The sequence below is a fragment of the Barbatula barbatula genome (assembly GCF_947034865.1).
Source record: "Barbatula barbatula genome assembly, chromosome: 19".
NCBI lineage: Eukaryota > Metazoa > Chordata > Actinopteri > Cypriniformes > Nemacheilidae > Barbatula > Barbatula barbatula.
Window position 1 is genome coordinate 20,665,831 of NC_136782.1, and position 21,603 is coordinate 20,687,433.

General features: G+C 38.2%; 3 protein-coding genes across 15 annotated transcripts; 2 read left to right on the top strand and 1 right to left on the bottom strand.

Moving 5' to 3' along the window:
* The first annotated feature begins 2,158 nt into the window (after positions 1-2,158).
* On the top strand, positions 2,159-5,175 carry LOC306908592 (E3 ubiquitin/ISG15 ligase TRIM25-like). 7 transcript variants are annotated; one of them, XM_079481615.1, is made up of 8 exons: positions 2,159-2,509; positions 2,744-3,297; positions 3,377-3,472; positions 3,567-3,800; positions 3,913-4,066; positions 4,167-4,226; positions 4,357-4,719; positions 4,793-5,050. In XM_079481615.1, exons 2-8 carry the CDS (start codon positions 2,776-2,778, stop codon positions 4,798-4,800), a joined length of 1,437 nt encoding a protein of 478 aa, XP_079337741.1. In that variant the 5' UTR covers positions 2,159-2,509; positions 2,744-2,775; the 3' UTR covers positions 4,801-5,050. The 7 variants fall into 7 exon arrangements, with proteins under 7 accessions (XP_079337741.1, XP_079337737.1, XP_079337738.1 ...); XM_079481612.1 differs by having other exon boundaries at positions 2,182-2,284; positions 2,369-2,509; positions 4,357-5,175; XM_079481616.1 differs by having other exon boundaries at positions 2,429-2,509; positions 2,756-3,297.
* A 412-nt stretch (positions 5,176-5,587) lies between these two features.
* spsb4b (splA/ryanodine receptor domain and SOCS box containing 4b) lies at positions 5,588-9,864 on the top strand. 5 transcript variants are annotated; one of them, XM_079481623.1, is made up of 5 exons: positions 5,588-5,853; positions 7,011-7,099; positions 7,662-7,822; positions 7,907-8,741; positions 9,061-9,789. In XM_079481623.1, exons 4-5 carry the CDS (start codon positions 8,027-8,029, stop codon positions 9,186-9,188), a joined length of 843 nt encoding a protein of 280 aa, XP_079337749.1. In that variant the 5' UTR covers positions 5,588-5,853; positions 7,011-7,099; positions 7,662-7,822; positions 7,907-8,026; the 3' UTR covers positions 9,189-9,789. The 5 variants fall into 5 exon arrangements, with proteins under 5 accessions (XP_079337749.1, XP_079337750.1, XP_079337748.1 ...); XM_079481624.1 differs by having other exon boundaries at positions 7,721-7,822; positions 9,061-9,757; XM_079481625.1 differs by having other exon boundaries at positions 5,670-5,853; positions 7,647-7,822; positions 9,061-9,769.
* Positions 9,865-10,811: 947 nt separating this feature from the next.
* LOC306908589 (protein NLRC3-like) lies at positions 10,812-21,291 on the bottom strand. 3 transcript variants are annotated; one of them, XM_079481608.1, is made up of 8 exons: positions 19,382-19,453; positions 18,747-18,823; positions 16,770-18,623; positions 15,197-15,370; positions 13,869-14,042; positions 12,900-13,073; positions 12,261-12,280; positions 10,812-10,851 (listed from the first exon to the last, which is right to left on the bottom strand). In XM_079481608.1, exons 2-7 carry the CDS (start codon positions 18,803-18,805, stop codon positions 12,268-12,270), a joined length of 2,448 nt encoding a protein of 815 aa, XP_079337734.1. In that variant the 5' UTR covers positions 18,806-18,823; positions 19,382-19,453; the 3' UTR covers positions 10,812-10,851; positions 12,261-12,267. The 3 variants fall into 3 exon arrangements, with proteins under 3 accessions (XP_079337734.1, XP_079337733.1, XP_079337732.1); XM_079481607.1 differs by lacking the exons at positions 10,812-10,851; positions 19,382-19,453 and adding an exon at positions 20,912-21,291 and having other exon boundaries at positions 10,875-12,280; XM_079481606.1 differs by lacking the exon at positions 10,812-10,851 and having other exon boundaries at positions 10,880-12,280.
* Between the last annotated feature and the right edge of the window lie 312 nt (positions 21,292-21,603).

Here is a 21,603-nt window from a genome sequence, read left to right on the forward strand (position 1 = left end):
CTCTATCGTGTACTTACCTGTATAAGGATAGTTTGATGAGTTCTCTTAACCTCCTTCTCCGTCTTGTACGCAGACTTTATATTTGTCCCGACAGGTTCAGTCAGTGCCCTCTTCTTGCGCTGCAACAAAAATGACGTATTTTGTAGGCTAACCCGGAAGTAATCGCCGAAATAAAATCGACCGAAGAAGTGAAAAACTAACACGAGGATATAAACAGAGTACTTTATTTCCATATCAACGTCACCACCACCAACCTTCTCAAACTTTAAACGACTAGCAAATAAAACAAGTTCATATTCACTTTCGAGTAACACAGTTATAATATTTGTACATGTTTTTATAAAAAAATCGGAATATGTTGTATGTGTTAACCACAGTTTTCCTATAATGTCAGACCGTTTTTCCGAATTTGTCACTCCTGGGGTTTGATTTAGTTGAAATAAACATTGAATTGTAATGGTCACAATAGCAATATTAGGAAGGTGGTCAGTATGCCAGATCGGGGTATATACATGTATTCAGTATATGTGAGAAACATTAAAAGTGCTCTTTAAAAACACATTTATACACGCAAACTAAAAAATAGATGTTGGATGTAATATTATTTAAAGATTAGAGCAAGATCATGTACTAAAATAGTTACAAGAATAGGGAATAATGTAATAATGTTGTTTAATTCATCAACCGTGATGTTACCATACTGTATCAAACAGTAACGCGTATGGTTTAAAACGAAATGTACAAAAATCATGTCAAGACCTTAAAGTACAACATTTAAATTATTTTGACTGATGACACAATGCCCTATACTTATAAAACTTAAAACACTAAAACGCACAAATATTCAAGCGTGGTTTATTATTTTAAAGTTTTCGTTGCAGCTACAGCATTTCCACCAGCAGGGGTCGCTAGCACGCGCTTTTACGATGAGTATGAGTCATGTCCGAAACCTCAGTATGCTCCGCCGAGATTCGTGGATCGGACGGACACTTATCTATCCCATGATGCCACGGGAGCTGAGCAACGGTCCAGTAAATCAAATAATTATAGCGGAAAACTTTAAGGCGGATTTAAGTGCCAATAAAGGAATTTATCGGGCCGAAATAATATTTTTATCAACTTTTTTATTTTTTTATTCAAAGAAATCTTTGAAAGTGGCAATATTATACAGATCACACAAAGAGGAAAATAAAAAAAGGATTAATAAAAAATAATAATAAATAATAAAGATAATAAATAAATACAGAAAACAACAGCAAATATTTCTCCTCTTTCCTATGGATACATTCTAAATCCACAAAAAATTATATATATATATATATATATATATATATATGTATATATATATATAAATATTTAAACAAAAGAGCATCCATAAAAATAGACGGGATATTAAATTGAAAAAAACGTCTGCATAAATTTTAACAACTTTTTTTATTTATTTTTTTATTCAAAGAAATCTTTTGAAGTGGCAATATTACACAGATCACACAAAGAGGAAAAGAGAAAAAAAAGATTAATAAATAATAATAAATAATAAAGACAAAAAAGATAATAAATAAATACAGAAAACAACAGCAAGTATTTATCCTCTTTACTATGGACACATTCTAAATCCACAAAAAAATTATAATATATATATATATATATATATATATATATATAAAACAATATTTAAACAAAAGAGCATCCATAAAAATAGACGGGATATTACATTGAAAAAAACGTCTGCATAAATTTTAACAACTTTTTTTATTAATTTTTTTATTCAAAGAAATCTTTTGAAGTGGCAATATTACACAGATCATACAAAGAGGAAAAGAGAAAAAAAAGATTAATAAATAATAATAAATAGTAAAGACAAAAAAGATAATAAATAAATACAGAAAACAACAGCAAGTATTTATCCTCTTTACTATGGACACATTCTAAATTCACAAAAAATTATAATAATATATATATATATATAAAACAATATTTAAACAAAAGAGCATCCATAAAAATAGACGGGATATTACATGGAAAAAAACGTCTGCATAAATTTTAACAACTTTAATTTTTTTTTATTGTTTATGAGCAAAAGAGATTTTTTTAAGTTTAAAATTAAATTGCAGTTGAGTGACAACTTTAACAACGCTCACGTGAGGTTGTTGTTAATACGTCATGGGTCAAAGAGCATATGGGTCACATGACCATAAAACATGGCGGACGTAGTATGTCCGAAATGTAGTCATAATCCCACTCGTGCGATATAAAACGTACTGTTTTAACGGCCGATAGTTAGGTACGTATTCAAATTCAGTACGTACTGTACTGTCACGGTGTGCAATTTCGGACCCAGACTGAGTCTTTTACATATGAAATATAGTATAGATGTATGAGAGATTCTCACTCTGGCGACATCTGCTGGTGGCACGTGCGCTCTGACGAACAGGAAGTGAATGAAATCTCTGCACTGCTTTGATTCCGGACGAAACATCGGAGTCGTTTTAAAAGCCTGTCGTTACAGGTAACAACTTTATACAAACCGTATCTAATGAACGAAACAATAAAATATATACCTGCTGATGGCAGTGGGTAAAGTATTAGCTTGCCCTTTTTATATTAACTCACAAAAAGTCTTTGTAGGAAACCACATCCTTACATATAAATACTTGTTTTTTGTCATTCTGTTTGAACAATTGTGATATTGTCAAAACCAATAAGGTTCAATTGTAATGCTTTTAAATGTATATCTGAACAGTTTGTATTAAAGGTATCCATTAGGACACAGAAATGGCAGAAAGTGAACATCACGAGCAGTTCATGTGTTCGATCTGTTTGGATCCTCTGAAGGAGCCCGTGACTATTCCATGTGGACACAGTTATTGTCTGATGTGCATCAATGACTGCTGGGGTCAGAAGGAGCAGAGACCGCCGTACCGCTGTCCTCAATGCAGAGAGAGCTTCACTCAGAGACCTCTGCTGAAGAAAAACACTCTTTTATCTGAGATGATGGAGAAGCTGAAGAAGACGTCTCTACACGCCGCTTCATGCTCTCAGGAGAACTCGAACTCTTGTGTGGAGTGTGACGTTTGCACTACAGAGAAGAACAGAGCCGTCATGTCCTGTCTGCTCATGAAGCACAAACTGGTCAAAGCCACCACACAAGTTCAAGAGAACGTGTGTGTTCGTCATGGAAAACTAATGGAGATTTACTGTCAGGATGACGACCAGTGCATTTGCTATTTGTGCATGATTGACGATCATAAAGGCCACAGTGTGGTATCGGTGGAATCTGAATGGACGAAGAAAAAGGTAGTGAATGCAAATGATTAATGTTAATATGTAAGATTAGTATTTTTAGCTTCGAATCTTTGTATGTTTGCATTTTTAGAAAGTGTTGCAAACGACAAAGGTGACATGCATAAAGATGATCCATGATCGAGAGAGAGGTAAACAGGAACTCAGTGAGGTTGTAAAGACTTTTAAAGTGAGTACCAGCATGGAAAGGCCAAATTACATCTTAGTCAGTAACTGTTAGGTACCATCCAATTGATGTTGTTTTTGATTTTTGTCTTCAACAGAGCTCAGCTCAAGAGGCCATGGAAAACAGTGAAACAGTCTTTATGGAGCACATCCGGTTTCTTCAAAAGAAATGCTCCCAGGTTAAAGAGCGGATCACTGCTCAGGAGAAAGCTGAGATGGATCGAGCTGAAGATCTTAACAGACAGCTGGATCAAGAGCTGGTAGACCTCAGACAAAGAGATACAGAGATCAACAAGCTTCTTAATACAGATGATCAGGTCCACTTTGTGAAGGTAATACAATTATTTTGTGACGATATTTGTGAAATGTCAAAACGGTGATATTTTAAGTGTTCGTTTCCTGTTAAGAATATAAAGTAATGCTGAATTATCTGTTCTATTGCAGAGTTTTCAGTCTGTGTGTGCTGTACCCATAGTTCAAAATCTTCCCAGCATCACCCAGCACACTCATCTGTCATTTAAAGACATTTCAATCTCAACAATCAAAAAGGCTTTGGAAGATGTCTGTCTGCAGGAAACAGACAAAATATCTCAAGAAGGTCTGAACATATTTTGCATGATAAAAATATTCATTTAATTTTACTGTTTTATATTAAGGGTAGTATTTTGGTAAATATGTTATTTTGTTTGTCTCCTCAGTCTCAAATGTTCACATTGTGCACCTATCACAACCTAAAATTCGAAGTGAATTTTTTAAATGTGAGTTGAGCTTTGCTTGCTATTATTGACTTCACCACGAACACACAATTCACGAACATCCATTTGGATGCAATAAGTACAGAACTACATTGTGCCAGTGTTTTAATGTTTTATATTTGTTTATCGTTAGATTTTTGTGAGCTACACCTGGACCTAAACACTGTAAACAGCGATCTCATATTGTCAGACGGAAATGTGACGGTGTCTAATATTAACATGACTGTGGCGTATCCTGACCACCCTGAGCGGTTCGATCATTATGGCCATGTCATGTGCAGAGAGGGTTTGCGTGGCCGTTGTTACTGGGAAGTCGAGTGCCGTGGGGACAATTGGTCCGTGGCAGTTTCCTATAAAGGAATTGGTCGGAAAGGAGGCGGTTATGACTGTCGACTAGGCTTCAACAAGAAATCCTGGAGAATGGGCTATGATGGGAAGAATTTCTGTTTTGTACACGGTAAAGCCCAGGTGCATGTCCCTGCTGCTTCTAGAATAGGTGTGTATCTGGATCACAGGGCCGGACTTTTGGCCTTCTACAAAATCTCTGATACAATGACCCTATTACACAGAGTCGTGACCACTTTCACCGAACCACTATATCCTGCATTCGGGATCGCAGCAGGTTCATCGGTCACAATCTCAGGCAAGGAAAGAATTCAGAAGGACCTGTAATCAAGCTAAAGCGTGTCATCAACATGTTATTATGAATGCACTTTCTTGTTTTTTTATTTACCATAAAAGAAAACACATTTCTGTTATGTTTAGAAGTCTGTAAGGCTTCGCTTTGTAATTATGATGTAATAAAATAAACGTTCTGTTTGCTTATTAAATTCAGTCTGTGGTTGTGTAGCACAGAGCTGCGATTGCTGAAAGTAAACGACTATTCAATTACAGGAGATAATAATGAATAATACAAAATCTTATTTAATATATGTGCTCTATAATGAAACTTACAAAAACGAACCTTTTTAGTTAAAGTGTAGTAAGCACGACCATTTTCCATTTTGGGGGATTGATTATTAAATACCAAGGTTAAATCATGGTTACTGTGGCAAAGCAAACTACATGGTTTCCTTTTCTTAATTGTTTTTATGATATGATGATATAAATGTATTATCCTTTCAGAAAATTGTTCTGCACCATACAAAAGACAAAGCAGAATACAAAACAAAAATATACAATAGAATTTCCCCAGTTTTTAAGTGTATGTAAAAACAAAAAGAATATAGATACTAATAATAAAAGCAGCAAGTTCATTTAAAGTAAAAAAACACTTTTAATTGGTATTTAACCACAAGTGTTTTACAAAATATCTGTTAATTTATTCAAGTCTAGTCTAATAGTGACTCTGTTGACTCTTCACCGCCCACGCGCCGACGTGACCAATCAGCGCTCGCCGGCTTCGCGTGACGTCGCCCACAAAACATCCCGCGGAACAAAGGCCGTACGCGCGTCGAGCTCCTCCCCGCTGGAAGCGAACGACGACACGCAGTCACGATAGTTTCTCGCTAAAGTTTGTTTTAATACGTGATAGTATTTCTATACCGCGCGCTGTAGAGCGGCACAAACCCACAGCAACCCGAGAAGCGCGTCTTTGTTCGAACCGAAGCTGCGTGGGATTCTCGCGAGAGTAAGTAGTTCCAGCGCGTGGCTGGTTTGTTTGTGTTGATACAATGTAGCATTTTTATACACATCGTTTCCGTGCGGCGTTTTTCAAAGCCTCGTTTCAAGACCATCTGACAGATGTCGTGTCATCGCGATGCGCTCACAAACAAGCGTTTCAGCAGTGTAAACGCGTTTGTGTCGCGTTTTTCATCACGTTTATGATTAAAGGTCGATATTGAAGGAGGTTCGGAGATAAACTCATCACGTTGTGTTTATCTGGCACAGATTCGGTGAAATATATGAACGAATCAGTAAAACAATGACACGCTGAACGACTCGTCAGCAAAAGTTTCTTTCATTCTCTTTGTCTGACGTGTCAAACGTCTTTTGTAATCACGGCCCTTTCCCTTATAGAATTTGCATATGTTCGTTATTCATTATAAATACTTTGGTCTAACCCTTATGCAAACAAGCACTCGGACAGACAGACAGACACACACACAAACGTGTATTTGACACACACGTGTAGGCTACTGTATGCATGTCTGCACATAAAGAGGTTTATTAGAGGCATATGTTGTTTATTTTATTATTATTTATTTTAAACACTAAATCTGTATGTGTACAGTGACGCTCATACATGTCATGAGAAGTCACATACAAACAATTTTAACCTTGATGAAGTTTTGACCGGCCGCTCGACTGAATCCCCTCGTGATCCAGACCGGCTCTGGACACAAGTTCTGTGCAGTTATATTTATAGTTTATAACTATCATTTCCCCTTCAGCTGAGGTCCCACGAGCACACGGATCGCTGTTGTGATCATGCCCAGAACGAGAGAGAAGTAGGAAGCGCCAGGTTCCTCTTTTAAAATCTCAGTCTGGTTTTGGTGCATTGAGTTCAAACAGAGGACGCGGTTGTCACGGAAACGCAAACATCAGAATGTTGCTGCAGGGGTCTTTCATTTATCATTGACCCGATGTTGACCTTTTGAACTTCACTAGTTGCTGACTGCTTTTAGTTTGCTTGTTTATGGCTGACAACGGTGAATAATTTCTTTAAATAAATGTAATACTTATTAAAGGGTGGAATTGGTATGAATTAATTTAAACAAAAATGACAACCTTATTTTCACCCACGAACTGTGGAGAACAAAATCCTGTCTCTTTCTGCACATGTAGGGGTTTTCTGAAGAAATTCAGAGGTTGCAGAAGTGTATAAAACGAATCGCCGTGGCAGATCTTTCTGCAGTGCTGGTGTGATCTAGAAGGTGAGTGTTTGCTCAGTTATTCACACTTACACCAGAGTTTCTTTCAGCGTTTCACCATCATGTGAGCGTGAGTGAGGAGTGTTGGAGAGGGACGACAGGAGAAGCGTGTCTTTTTTGTGCTTCGGTTTGTTTCATTTCACTATTTGTGTTTTTCTTGCTCTTTGTTGAAGGAGACGATGCATGGAGAATAAGATCACACTCTGATAATGTTTTATCTTGTGTAGTCATGATTATTGTTTCCATTTATTGTTTTTGTTTGTTGAATCGAGTTTGAACAATATATATTTGTATGTGTGTAGTTTAGTATATGTCAGAATTGTGTTGGTTTTAGACTGGTATGCTCTTTTGTTGTTGTTTTCTGTAAGTAAGTAACTTCTTGGGATCATGTGTCTGTAACAGAAGTGCTGATATGAAATGTCAGGGTCTTTATCTGAGGCCTTTAGTGGAAATTTGTTCCTGGACTGACTTCAGCACAGTCTGGGTTTGCTCTTGCTGGTATTTTTTGCATGTTTCTGTCATTGATTCTGTGAGGAAGAACGTTCTATAGGTTCTTTCTTTGTAGCTCTTGAGGGAATATTTACATCCGATCTACACGTTCCTGTGAATCTGCGCTCTTCGCAGGTTCACTGTGATTTCTCTTGATATCCCAGTGGAGTGTGACAGTCGGATGCTGTGAAAACTCATTTCAGGCCAGAGAACCTTCTCCAAAGCCTCTTTCTAAAGGTTTATTGTTGTGTGTGTTATTTAAAAATGCGTGTTTGTTTTGATGCTTTGAAACTTGTCCTAACATTTTCTCTCTCTCTCCAGCCTGGACCGCTCCTCTGACATGGAGCCGTATTGCCTCGTCTGATTGGCTGACACATTATTTTCCGTCCTGCTCATGAGGTAACCCCGGCTGTTGTTGTTGATGCCCGTGTCCGGGCCGTGATGGGGCAGAGGGTGTCGGGTGTGAAGACTGCAGATGAGCCGGAGACAGGTGAGCTGGCTTACCGACCGGCATGTGCATCGCTCCGTAGCCGCGGGGACCCACTACCTCCCCGTCTGGAGATGCTCTTGGATATGCCACCGGCGGGACCGGACGTTCAGCTTCACCAAGCCTGGAACCCAGATGACCGCTCCCTCAACCTGTTCATCAAAGACGATGATCGCCTCACGTTCCACCGCCACCCGGTGGCCCAGAGCACTGACTGCGTACGGGGAAAAGTGGGCTTCACCCGCGGGCTTCACGCTTGGACCCTCCGCTGGCCCGTGCGGCAGCGTGGCACACACGCTGTGGTCGGTGTCGCCACCTCTCTGGCTTCTTTAAGGGCTGTGGGGTATTGTGCCATGGTTGGCAGCGACGCAGAGTCGTGGGGCTGGGATTTGGGCCGCGGCAGACTTTATCATGACAGGAAGAGTCAGAGTGGACCTGTGCAATCTTACCCTAAATTCATCGAGGATGAGGACGAGGAAGGGACGTTCTCCGTGCCGGAGGAGATTCTGGTGGTGCTGGATATGGACGAGGGAACGCTTGGGTTCTGCGCTGACGGGAATTACTTGGGCGTAGCATTTCGTGGGCTGAAAGGAAAGAGGCTGTACCCCATTGTCAGTGCGGTGTGGGGTCACTGCGAGGTCACCATGACCTACATCAACGGACTGGACCGTACGTATTTCTCACATTATTATAATCTCACCCTTTTTTTGTTCACTTTTCTGTTGCTTTCCATGTTTTCTTTCACAAGATACTCTGATGAATGTTGTATCCGTATTGACTTTCATTTTATGAACACAAAACTACCGAGACATTTCTCCAAATATATTCAGTTGTGTTCCACTGAAATAAGTCATATACAAGTTTTGAACCACATAAGGGTGAATAAACGACAGAATTTTGGGTGAACTTTCCCTTTAAGGTTTGAGAATGTGTCTGGATGCTGACATCCTGCTCTTTGACCCTAACTTGAACTTTGATCCGCCCACAGCCGAACCCCTGCCCCTGATGGAGCTCTGCAGACGGGCGGCCCGGCAGGCTCTGGGTCGACAGCGGATTCATCACATCCAGACTTTGCCACTGCCACAGACGCTCAAAAACTACCTGCAGTACCAATGAGAGACACCAAAGCACACAGATAAATAACACCTGCGCTCTGTAGACTAAACACAGCGTCGGTGATGTCACGAGAAGCTTTGTGCTGTGCACAGACGTCTGTAGAGCGTGTAAGAGGTGGACGCTACAGTAATGACTCGCTAGAAGAAAAGTATCAGGTTTTTTACCAATGGTTTAATTGGAGATTTATCTGAGGAGGTTAGAAAGTGTGTTTGTGTGCGAGACAAGTTCAAGTCTTCCTTTTTTAATCTTAACACTAAGAGTCTGATTTCTTCAATGTGGATGCAGTGCAACTTTAGACTAAAGATGATTTTGTGGCCGTTTGAATTATTGCTTCTTGTTACAAGAGGTCCTTAATATATGTCTTTCAGTGCCTGAGATCTTTGAAACCGTTTGTTGCTTGTGTTTAGTTTGAGATGATGATGCTTGATTACATTGGTTCTCAAATGTTTTTAGCATCTGAACTTAAGTATTTCTACTTTCTGCTGAAGCATGAGTGAGGCTGATTTTTACAGGTTTGATTTTATTTGATGTTGGACGTAACTTTGTTCTTTTATGACCTTTGAATTATGAATAAACAAACCAAAATGATCTGTCTCTTTCTAAAGTCTTAGGAATATCCAATCTTAACATTGTTTGAATGTTTCTGCTTCCAGAATTTTAATGTAACAAGCAACACATTTCTAAGGACACTTTAACAAATGGCGACACATACATTACATTTAAGTATTCTGAAGCTGTTTTCATATTGTAACAGCTTGACACATATCAAATGTTTATTAAATTGGTTTTCAGATAGATTTATAATGTAAAGACATGGGCAAATCAAATCTTGTAATCTGCTTTTCCTGGCATGTAATATTATACACAGCTGGATGTCGCTAACTATTAGTTTAGCAAAAATCAAACCCAAAACCACGTGAAGAGTAGAAATTTGACTCATTTCTTCAAACCATATTTCCTGGTCCCAAATTCAGCAGTGACAAAAAAAACCCTATAAAGATGTACAAATACCAAGTTGCACAGCTGACGGTGGTATCTTGGAAGTTTGTGGACAAACTTTGCCATATCTCCTATAACAGCGTAGTTGTGATGTTCCATTTCTTAGGGGAATATTTCCAACCCTTCTCCTTGCCACTCCGTTTTACGGGGAAAAGGGTATAAAATAAAATGGGGATTGGGCCAAATTAGATGTCGAAACGCAACTAAGATTATTCAATAATTTATTCTATCACCATTTCGTCTCATCTCTGCTCTTCTCATCATCTTTTAAAGTTCTTACACATTTTACAAAATTGAATTACAGTACTTTCAATGTGTGTTTTCATCTTTTTCCTTTATGGATACTTAAATGATGATAAAAAAGATCCTAAAATGACATTCCCAATTTAGATGGACTGTCTGGCAAGTTAAGTAGGCCTACATTATACATGCTTCCCAAAATTTGACTATCATTTGCAAGAGCTTGCAGGGCCTGAATTTTATCAAAAAAAAGTTTCAGTCCAACACAGTTGTCATTTTCAAATATTGATTAAATATCTCTGTGGGAAAAGGATATTTAGCACAATGGCCGAACACATGCCCTTCAGGTCCGTCCATTGCGCTGCGATTTTCCACTTCAACTCTCAGGGTTCCCAAACTGCTCACTCGGCTGCGGTACATTACACTAAAGAAACAATTACATGACTAGAAATGACACGTTTTCATTGATTCACAGGTTTATTGTGCCTGGACAATGGATGCGTAATCTGCGCGTTTATATAATTTTACAGATGCGCGACCATTTATAGCGGTCACAAACAACAGATATATGAGATATTGCATAGATTTGAATGATTTTGAATGTGTCAAATGTTGACCTGTTGAGACTATAGAACAGTCATCAAGTGTTTTAGGAGCAGAATGTTTAATACAGAGTGCATTTGCGTCACAGAAAAGTTTAAAACATTTTAAAGCACACAAAGTACATTTAAATCAATAATTATAATCGCAGTTACAATACCACAGATAATAATATAAACAATAACGATTGCCCTAGTGCAGCCCTACCATAAGGTATATTCATATTGTAATAAAACTTATATATGATAAGAAAACAGTGAAAGGGAACGAATATGTTTTCCCTGTGTTCAAAAATGTATAAAACAGATTATCTGTTGGTGGAAAACCTTTGGGGCTCGTGGTTAGCAACATTTATAAAGTATTTAGGGGAAACAAAACGTGAAAACAATAATTTTTTATTTCCATCTATTACTTCGGTCATTTATATTGTCAAATAAAATACCATTTGTCAAAAAAAGAAAGAATTATTTATTCCCTAATATTATTTGAGACGAGTTTACCAATTTCATCAGCAAATACACTGTTGGGGTGTGAACGTTTTTGAGCCAATGTCCTTTTTACAGACTTTGGAGAAGGTTACTCGACAATTTGCTCTTCCTTTTAACCGTAAACTGCATTTCATTTTCAATCATAGTCTGTTCCATATGAAGAATTCAGACGCAAAACCCTCTGTGAGTTGACTTTTTTCCTCCATTTAACTCTACCAGTCTGAAATATAGAGTATTTATTTAGTGGCTTTTGAAGTAAAGTTATTTGAGTAACTTATACTATGTGTGGATAGCATTCACTTAATATCATAATCTGATTTTTGACGTTGGTAGCTTTTAGTGGGTTTTGCATCTTATCTCTTCATAGTGTATGTAACCACCTGCCACATGCGCAGAATCAGAGAGCGGCAAGCGAAGCTTGAGAAGATGGGATTTGACCTAATTCTGTGGAAGTTTTCATATCCAACAGGCTGTTGAAGAACATTTGATTCACTGCGTTTTCAGAGTTTGGTTCACTTTTTTTAAATCCTACTAAATAAACTAAAACCGTCAGTTCTGGTGCTTGATTCCGATTGGTTGAGCCGAGTATAAAATACCCCGATTTATATTGGCTGTTCTAGACTATATTGTCGTATTTACACTTCAGACTACAGTATCACAGGATTATTCAACTGAATGTGTGAAGTGTTATTGTGTCTTCAGTCTGTGTTGATTGTGTGTCACACAGACGCCTTTAAACACACACCATAGTGTCATCTGTCAGGCCTAAAAGAGAAACACAAAGATGGTCACTCGATGAACATCACCACTGTCAGATCAAGAGAAAACTTTAGAAACACTTCGTAACAAACATTAGCACTAAATGAATCAGTAATGAGTCCTGATGTATGATTCACTTTTACACAATGTTGCCCAAGGAATTCTTGTGCCATCAAATTATTTTATTGTTTATTTTAGTTTATTGAGTAATTGACACACTTTACATGTACTGTTGTACTTTATTATTGTTAACTCATATGTGCTCGTGTCTTTGCATAATATAGTTATTTTTTCAGTCAAGCTTAAATTAAAGAAAAACATAATGAAACATATGAGGTTTGCTTAAACTAATTCATATTTTTGTTATTTTTAGTGGCCAAAAACAGAAGGGTAAAGATGGGTAGAAATATTTTCTGAGCGAACCAAGATGTGATGTTTTTTGTATTAGCACCTATTGTGTTATTGCTCTACAATATGACATATCACTTATTGCTCCCTGAATTCTTTGGATACAAGCGTCTGCTAAATGACTAAATGTAAAATGTCTTAAAACTTCAAACCATTTACTTAAAGTTATTATAGTTGTTGAACTGTTGAAGCATTTATTTAAATGAGTTTTACTCACCACACTGTCTCTAGTTTATAATGTGGATCATCTTTAAGATCATAGAGAAGCTTCAATCCTGAATCTGCTATATTATTCCCAGACAGATTCAGATCTCTCAGGTGTGAGGGGTTTGATCTCAGAGCTGAAGTCAGAGCAACACAACCTTCATCTGCGATCTTACACTTCCACAACCTGTAGAGAACAATAACACACACTTCAGTCTTTCAGATCAGCAGGAATGTCATGAATGAAAAGCATATTACACTGAATGACAATCATCGTCAAAGAAATGATGTTGATTTTTATTATCAAATGACGATCACAATACAATTATAAGGCTGTTTGTTTTTTGTGACATTCCTAAACACCAAGCCCAACCCGCCCCTGAACATGAATATAGAGCATGTTTTACGAAGGCCACGTTTACACAATGAAAAACTGAAACGTTTTTGAAGAGTTTCACGTACACATGACAGCGTTATCAAAACGTTCTGCATTTCCACAGATCCAGGAACACAGATAAAAACGCTGTGGTATACACGCCAGGCTAGTCGATGGCAATGTTGTTGTGTAAAGAAAAGGACGTGCCTTGGCACATACACAAGCAGAGATATAAGCCAAAAGTGCCTTTTAATACCGTTGGTCGACATATATGTGTGTTTAAAGTTTGACAAATTTAAATAGTGTGTCTCGGCTGGTCTTATTGGTGCAGCAAATCCACATTTTTCTGGGGAAACGTTAATACATAGTCGAGCAGTATCAGGAACCAGGCATATTGTTTTGGCTGTACTTGTGACGAAACAGCAAAATACATTATAAACGCATTAGAACCCATTATATTGCGGCGCAATGCGACAAACCTATTAAGAACAAGCAGGTTGTCATGTCTCGTCCGGTGTAGACACGGTGTGAGCGCACAAAGATCATTAAACAGTAAACGGCCTCTAAGATCCAGTACATGTGTGACTATCAGAGAGATGATCTTACTTCAGTATCTCTAGTTTACAGTGAGGATTCCCCAGTACAGTAGAGATCAGCTTCACTCCTGAATCTCCAACATTATTCCCAGACAGATCCAGTTCTCTCAGGTGTGAGGGGTTTGATCTGAGAGCTGAAGACAGAGCGGCACAACCTTCAGCTGTGATATTACACATCCACAACCTGTAGAGAACAATAAAGAAGATATCAATTATAGTGAAATTAAGGGTTGAAATCAAACTTTTATGCTCATCATTTGATTCTGGGCTTTAGCGTGGATTTCACAGACTGGGTCATAAATATTGAGAATGCAAATAACACATGTGGCTTTAGATCTATTGTATTTCCAGACACATAACAAGCCTAGAAATTCTTTCGTTTAAAAAAGACAACAATTAAAAATTGGTGTATTTCAGCCGTTATATCTCAGAATTACTTACAGCTACAGTGATTCTGCATCTCCTATCATTTGGTTTCCAAGCCCCAATGCATATTTATAAACAGATAAATAATGTTAAATAATGATTTTCCTGTTTTTCTTCATAAATTTGCATTTATTCACTTATTCTGTAGTTTTACATTTGTGACCATATTTACAGTTTTTTGAAAGTCGGTTTTGAGAGGGCTTCCGTTTCGATTGACTTTAAATAGATACGCCAGCAATCCGCAAAACTAAAAAGAATGGAGCATTTTTTCCTTCTTCTTAGATTTATCTGTCACGATCTGTTCTGTGTTTCCCATTATTTTGGGCTTTTATGTTACTTCCTGTTTGTGCCACAGGGTCTGTAGTCCTTTTGTAGTTTTTTTGTGTTAATTAGTTCTCCCATGTGTGTTTTTATATCTTATTAGTTCTGTGGATTCGAGCACTTGTGTTTCGGTTGTCTGGGGTCAGTCATTTGTTGAATGTTGTTCCAAGTTGCCTATGTTGGTTTCTGGTTTAATGGATTACTTGATTTTTATTCTTGGTTTTGTTTCACTTTATTAAATGTCTAACTGCATGTGGATCCTCTTCCTGCCTCATTTATCTGCCTTTGTACATATTTGATTGTGTAAATAATAAATACTAGATATACAGAGGCTATATAGTTGCTCTGAATCACTCTTAAGATAAGATTCCTAGTTAGAAATGTTAATGGAAACTTTAAGACTACAGGCCTGGTTTCTTTTATGGTTTGATTTTTTGTAATAAAGATTTTTGAGCCGCCGCTCCACAGCAAACACAAAGTCTTGTGATCCCATCGCTTTTTGGACTTTATTTATATTATCTACATTCTGCTGTGTTTGTTAAAAACATTTGACGTTCAGTACATGTGTGAGTATCGCAGAGATGACCGTACCCCAGTTTTTCCAATTTACAGTGAGGATTCCCCAGTACAGCAGAGATCAGCTTCAGCCCGGAATCTCCAAATTTATTCTCAGACAGATCCAGATGTCTCACGTGTGAGGGGTTTGATCTCAGAGCTGAAGACAGAGCGGCACAACCTTCATCTGTGATCTTGCAATAAGTTAATCTGTAGAGAACAGAAACACACACTTCAGTCTCTCAGTTCACAACACAGAAGACAAAAACAAAAGTACATAAATATACTGTTTAACACATATGGAAACAACGACACAAAAATATATAAACAATTTAAATCTCTATCTCTTACTTATACAACTTCATTGAAAACACAATACTGAATCTCTCTGACTTTATTTTTTAAATACTGGTTGAAGTATATATGAGAAACACTTAAAAGATTCAGTTACATATCCGTGCATTCATTTGGTCGATTATTAAATTTAACTTAAGCAGTTAAACTTGTTTATACATAAAATAAAATAGGCGTTTGTCTTTCTAACACGTTTCATGAAGTTGAATGAGCTGGATCGTGCATTTTCGGATAAACTGCTTTAAAAGTCGTCACGTGATTTCCGGTAAGGGAACATAGGGAGCATGGATGCTCACTGGTTTATGCGTTGCATTGTGGGAATTTTAGGGAACGAACGTTTCAGTGCACTGGAAAGATTTTGCGATTGAGACACGCTTAAAATGGCCGACAGCCTGATCAGTGCCCTGACTGGTTAAAAAGGGAGCGGATTGAGACACAGCCACAGTATGGGAAAAGGAGGATTTTTATCCAGCATATACAGGTGTTTTTTTAAATACAAAAAGAAAGTAATCTATTCGCAATATGACAGATCTTCTTTACATTGCTGAGCACTTTGTTAAGCCAAAACAACTCGATCGTGTTATACGACTGAAGAAATAAGTCTGCGGAAGCTCACCGGAGCCATCTTGTGCAACCAACCCATGTCATTTCTTGAATGTTTGAGTTATATTTTGTGATTTTACAAACATGAACTGTTTTCGTGGCGATGAGTTACATCACTGACAATAGTAACACGTTCTTGTACAACACGCTTTCATTTATTAATCTGCCTTGATAGTTTACTTGAATATAATGTTGAACATTTTAGAATATTAATTATTCACGTTCACAAAGATCTTCATTCATGACAATGCAATAACTGAATGGGTCTCGTCTCTCGTCCAAGACGACGACAAAGAAGAAGTGCTCTCGTGAACGCCCGCCATACACTGACTAGACAGAGGAGAATACATCCATTAAAGTCTGTATTTTGGTTTGTTTCTCGCACATAAAACATTCTCGTCACTTCACATTCAACTGAGTCACTATGCACGGACGGACAAATTTAATGATGCCTTTAGTACTCTTCCAGACCTTGGCAAAAACTGACATCATGATGTCTTTGAGGAGGCCTCTCGGATGTCACCTAAATATCTTAATTTGTGCTCCGAAGATGCCGGAAGTTCTCTTAACATGTTTAACGTCATGTGGGTGAGTTAAAAAAAAGAAAGAAAACCTCACAACAATGAAGAGTGAAGTGACTGTTCACACTTACTTAACTGATCTGGATTCACAAATCACAGGCAGCAGCCTCTTCAGAATTTTGAGATTTTCAGCTTTGTTTCGTTGAACAAATTCCTTCAGTTTAAACTCTTGCAGCTCCTGTTGTGATGTCAAAAACACAAAAGCTACAGCTGACCACTGAGATGAAGAGAGTTTGACTCCACTTGATGCTCCAGATTTCAGATGTTGTTGAATTTCCTTTACAACTGAACGATCTCCCAGTTCATTCAGACACTGAAACAGATTGATGGATTTCTCTGGAGAGCGAGTGCTCTTGATATTCTTCTTGATATACTCGACTGTTTTCTCATTGCCATGAGAGCTTCTTACTGTCTGTGTCATCAGAACTCGTAGAAGATTCTCATTAGACTCCAAAGACAAACCCAGAAGAAAACGGAGAAAAAGATCCAGATGTCCATTTTTACTGTGTAGAGCTTCATCTACAGCTCTCGAATGCAGATCAGATATTGAAAGCTTCTCTTTAGCTCTCTGTAACATGTCAGATACCAAAACATTCTCTCCTTGAGTTGGTTTGTTAGTTGTATTGAACACATTTGTGTTGTTGTTTGTGAAGGAGATGTGAGCATAAAGAGCTGCTAGATGTTCCTGTATGGTCAGATGAACAAAGCAGTAAACTTTCCCCTGATACAAGCCAAACTCCTCTCTGAAGATCTGAGTGCACAGTCCTGAGTACACTGATGCTTCTGCTACATCAATGCCACACTCTCTCAGGTCCTCATCATAGAAGATCACATTCCCTTTCACAAGCTGCTCAAAAGCCAGTTTGCCCAGTTTGAAGATCATGTCTTCATCATTCTTCTCATAGTCCTTCTGATGTTTGATGTTTGTCTGAATGATCAGGAAGTGTGTGTACATCTGAGTGAGAGTCTTGGGGATCTCTCCTTCCCTCTCTGCTTCACTCAACATTCTCTCTAGAACAGTGGCTGAAATCCAGCAGAACACTGGGATGTGACACATGATGTAGAGGCTCCTGGATGACTTCAGGTGTGAGATGATTCTGTTGTTCAGACTCTCATCACTGATTCTCTTGCTGAAGTATTCCTCCTTCTGTTTGTCAGTAAAGCCTCGTACCTCTGTGACTCGATCAACACACTCAGAGGGGATGAGATCAGCTGCTGCTGGTCTGGAGGTGATCCAGATGAGAGCGGAGGGAAGCAGATTCCCCTTCATGAGGTTTGTCAGCATCACGTCCACTGAGGCCGATTCACTGACATCACACAACCTCACGCTGCTGTGAAAGTCCAGAGACACACGACACTCATCCAAACCATCAAAGATGAACAACACTTTATATTCACCGCTGGAGATTTCCATTTCTTGTGTCTCTGGGAAGAACAGATGAAGAAGCTCCAGAAGACTGAGTTGTTTGTCTTTCATCAGATTCAGTTCTCTGAAAGGAAGTGGAAATATGAGGTGGATGTCCTGATTCTCTTTCCCTTCAGCCCAGTCCAGAATGAACTTCTGCACAGAGACTGTTTTTCCAATGCCAGCGACTCCCTTTGTCAGCACACTTCTGATGGGTTTGTCTTGTGCAGGTGAAGCTTTAAAGATGTCGTGGCATCTGATAGGTGTGTCCTCTGTTGCTGTTCTCCTGGATTGTGTCTCAATCTGTCTCACCTCATGTTCATTACTGATTTCTCCACTTTCACTCTCTGTGATGAAGAGCTCTGTGTAGATCTCATTCAGCAGTGTTGGGTTTCTCTCATGTGATATTCCCTCACACAAACACTCAAACTTCTTTCTCAGATTTGATTTATAGACCTCAGTCATGTTTGGTTTCAGTTGGGTTTTCACATCTTCACCTCCAGCCTGTGTTTGGTGTGGTCTGTAAATATAATAAAGATCAATAATTATAACGTATTGTTAAAAAACTTTTTTAATGACTAGGGTTCATACGCTGTCCATAAAAAGGTTTAAAAAGGATATTCTGGTCATATTTGTATGTTACCTGATGTCTTTTGAGTTGGAGGAAAATCCTCTATCCACCCGATCTGCATCAGAACTCATGTTTCACATTCACTGCAGCTGAAAACAACAACACAACAAACATCACAAACACAAACACAATGAAGAGATCTTAGAGAGCGTGATGGCTTGTAGTGTGATAGTTATCTTGTGCATATAAACTCATCACACATATGACTGACCATGTTAGAAATATATGTAAACAACACACAGTTAACGTTTAAGTTACTGATTTTATCATCAGATCTTCCATCATCTTACATAAACATTATGTCTTTCTTCTGCATCGGCAGGAAATATAACTGCATTAACTAAAGTGTCTATTTGAAACTGGAAAAGTGCTTTTAGTTTTATGTCACAAATGAACTCAACACAAATATAATATGAAAAAAAACACTTAAAGAACATAATAACCTGGTAACTGGAGCCTGTATGAATCAAATTAAATACATTTCAACTGTTTATAACAAAAGTTCGTTCCACAGCATCCACGAAGCGGAGGACGAGCTAAACGTTTTCAATACATTCACAAACCGGAACATAAATACGCAATATGTTTGCATCATAAACATACGCATAGTAATTAAATGACTCGTGTGTATAGTGTTGTTGTCATACCTGTAAAAACAGGAAAGATTGAGGAGACAGGTGAAGACGTGTCCGTGACGCTCCCCATTCCCAGCAATGAGCAATGAGCGCGCAGGCGCAGCTGTGCGAGTGTTCAATTACATTTCAAAATAAGAGTCGCGTGTTCGCTCAGCAACATACAATGGTTTGCACTTGACAGTTTTCAAATTCCTGTTACATTTGACATATATTCTTTTTTATTTTGCTTGTATTTTATATGGAAATTAAACAAAACACAAAACACAAAATGTGTACATTGTTTAGGGCAGGGGTCTTTAACTTCTTTTCCTTGAGGGTCAGATTCTAAAAGTATAAATGGGATGCGGGCCAGTTCTTTTTGACCATATCCTAATTTGTTTTGTAATTTTGTATTTCTGTTATTTATTGCATTTTCTTCCTTTTGTACTGTTCTTGTTGCCGTTGCTTTTAGATCATATATTAAAACATGCACTCAGATATTGCATGTGCCTTTTTAAGATATTTAATTAAATGCGATTTTGTCTTTATAATTGTATTTTATATTCCTAAAAGCATTTTATCCCCCCCCCCCAGTCCATCCAAGATGTGGGTGGCATTGTTTTTTCAAGAAGATATTTATGATGTATTTGGTTGAAGTAATAAAACTCAAATCAATGAAAGTCAAAAACGCTAAAATTTTCAGCACTAACATAATCCTTGCCCATTGTGACGTTACACTGGCGTGTTATAAAAAATAATCAGTTGATCTGTGCAAAAAACTGAACGCTATTATCGCATCTTCAAGACTAACTTGCAATCGCACTCATGTGCCCTGCGCACTTAAAAGTGCAGTTTTCTGGACAGACCAATCAAATCGCTTCATAAGACGTCAGTATTGTTATGAATATTACTTTTGCATCGAATGTAGCAGCGTTTTGGAGCTCAAAGATGGGTCATCTCAGCGCATAAAGCACACCACTCTTAAAAGTCTCTCCACTTATTGGAAATGTGAAGGCGCGCCAGGTAAAGATGATTGGCGGGCCGCATTTGGCCCGCAGGCCGCCGGCTGACTAGCCCTGCTTTAGGGTGTCACATACATGGAATCTAGCAAACAAGTCACATAAACACCTTCTGTTAGCTGTTAGACATGTTACATGAAACAGATATTTTTTCATTCATGAAACAGCTGAGCAGACCGTCTCATGCTATGCATGTGCAGACGTGTGGATTTTCTCAGATAGTTATGTTTAAACCTGTATATCTATTTTGCGTTTTAAGGTAGACATCCCTACCTATTATTTCCTACACAATTGGATTCGTTTGAGATGAATAAAACGTCTAAAATGTGTGGTTGAAAGGTTTATAATTACTGCCTCCAAAGAAGTATTTTTTATATATTCTTTATTAGTTTAATAGCATTTGTGTCTAATTTACAGAATAATTGTCTTAAATATGAAATCAAAATGATGTGTTTTAAAACACAGTTTTCATAAATGACAAGCGCCAGCCTCACAATGGACGAGGCTTTTTCTGACCCAGTGCCAAACACAGCTCAGCTCTTACCTGTGTGATCCGCTCCAGAGAACAGTCGACCGTGATCACAACTTCGATGTTTGGTTTAAAAAGACTTGCAGATTCGTAGTGTTCCAGTCACAAGTCATCGGTGTCAAGGTCAAGTCGCAAGTCTTCTCTGATTTTGTCGAGTCAAGTCACAGTCATCAAACTTGTGACTCGAGTCCAAGTCCAAGTCATGAGACTCGAGTCCTCAACCCTAACAGTTAAAACTGTAAACAATCCAGTGAACTCAAATATTAAAACTATATTACGGTTTCTCTCTTTGTGTTAATGGATCGTGTTTTCTCCTTCACAGAAGAGTATAATAAGAAATCAAATGAGCTAAACTCACAAACACCGTATATCTCGCTTAACAGGTTTCTCTGGATGAGTCACATGATTTGATCTGATTGGCTATTGTGAACTATGAAACGACAGGTGAAGAGGGAAACACACACACAGCATTGCCATATTGTGAGAGTTCTGATAGAGTCGTTGTAACAATACAAGACAGAGGGACGATGCCACACGGAGAGCTGAAGTTGACTAGGTTTATTGCACAGGTAACAGGTAACAGGTAACAGGTAACAGGTAACAGGTAACAGGTAACAGGTAACAGGTAACAGGTAACAGGTAACAGGTAACAGGTAACAGGTAACAGGTAACAGGTAACAGGTAACAGGTAAGAGGTATCCAAAAGG

Bases quoted from the DNA above. Each gene is read 5' to 3' on its own strand.
- LOC306908592 (XM_079481611.1), top strand. From the start codon at position 2,776: ATGGCAGAAAGTGAACATCACGAGCAGTTCATGTGTTCGATCTGTTTG. The intron at 3,801-3,912 runs GTAATACAATTA...GTTCTATTGCAG, and splicing joins ATCAGGTCCACTTTGTGAAG to AGTTTTCAGTCTGTGTGTGC. The intron at 4,067-4,166 runs GTCTGAACATAT...TTGTCTCCTCAG, and splicing joins AGACAAAATATCTCAAGAAG to TCTCAAATGTTCACATTGTG.
- spsb4b (XM_079481622.1), top strand. From the start codon at position 8,027: ATGGGGCAGAGGGTGTCGGGTGTGAAGACTGCAGATGAGCCGGAGACA. The intron at 8,742-9,060 runs GTACGTATTTCT...ATCCGCCCACAG, and splicing joins CTACATCAACGGACTGGACC to CCGAACCCCTGCCCCTGATG.
- LOC306908589 (XM_079481608.1), bottom strand. From the start codon at position 18,805: ATGAGTTCTGATGCAGATCGGGTGGATAGAGGATTTTCCTCCAACTCA. The intron at 18,624-18,746 runs GTAACATACAAA...TTATATTTACAG, and splicing joins TCCAACTCAAAAGACATCAG to ACCACACCAAACACAGGCTG. The intron at 15,371-16,769 runs GTAAGTGTGAAC...TGTTCTCTACAG, and splicing joins TGTGAATCCAGATCAGTTAA to ATTAACTTATTGCAAGATCA.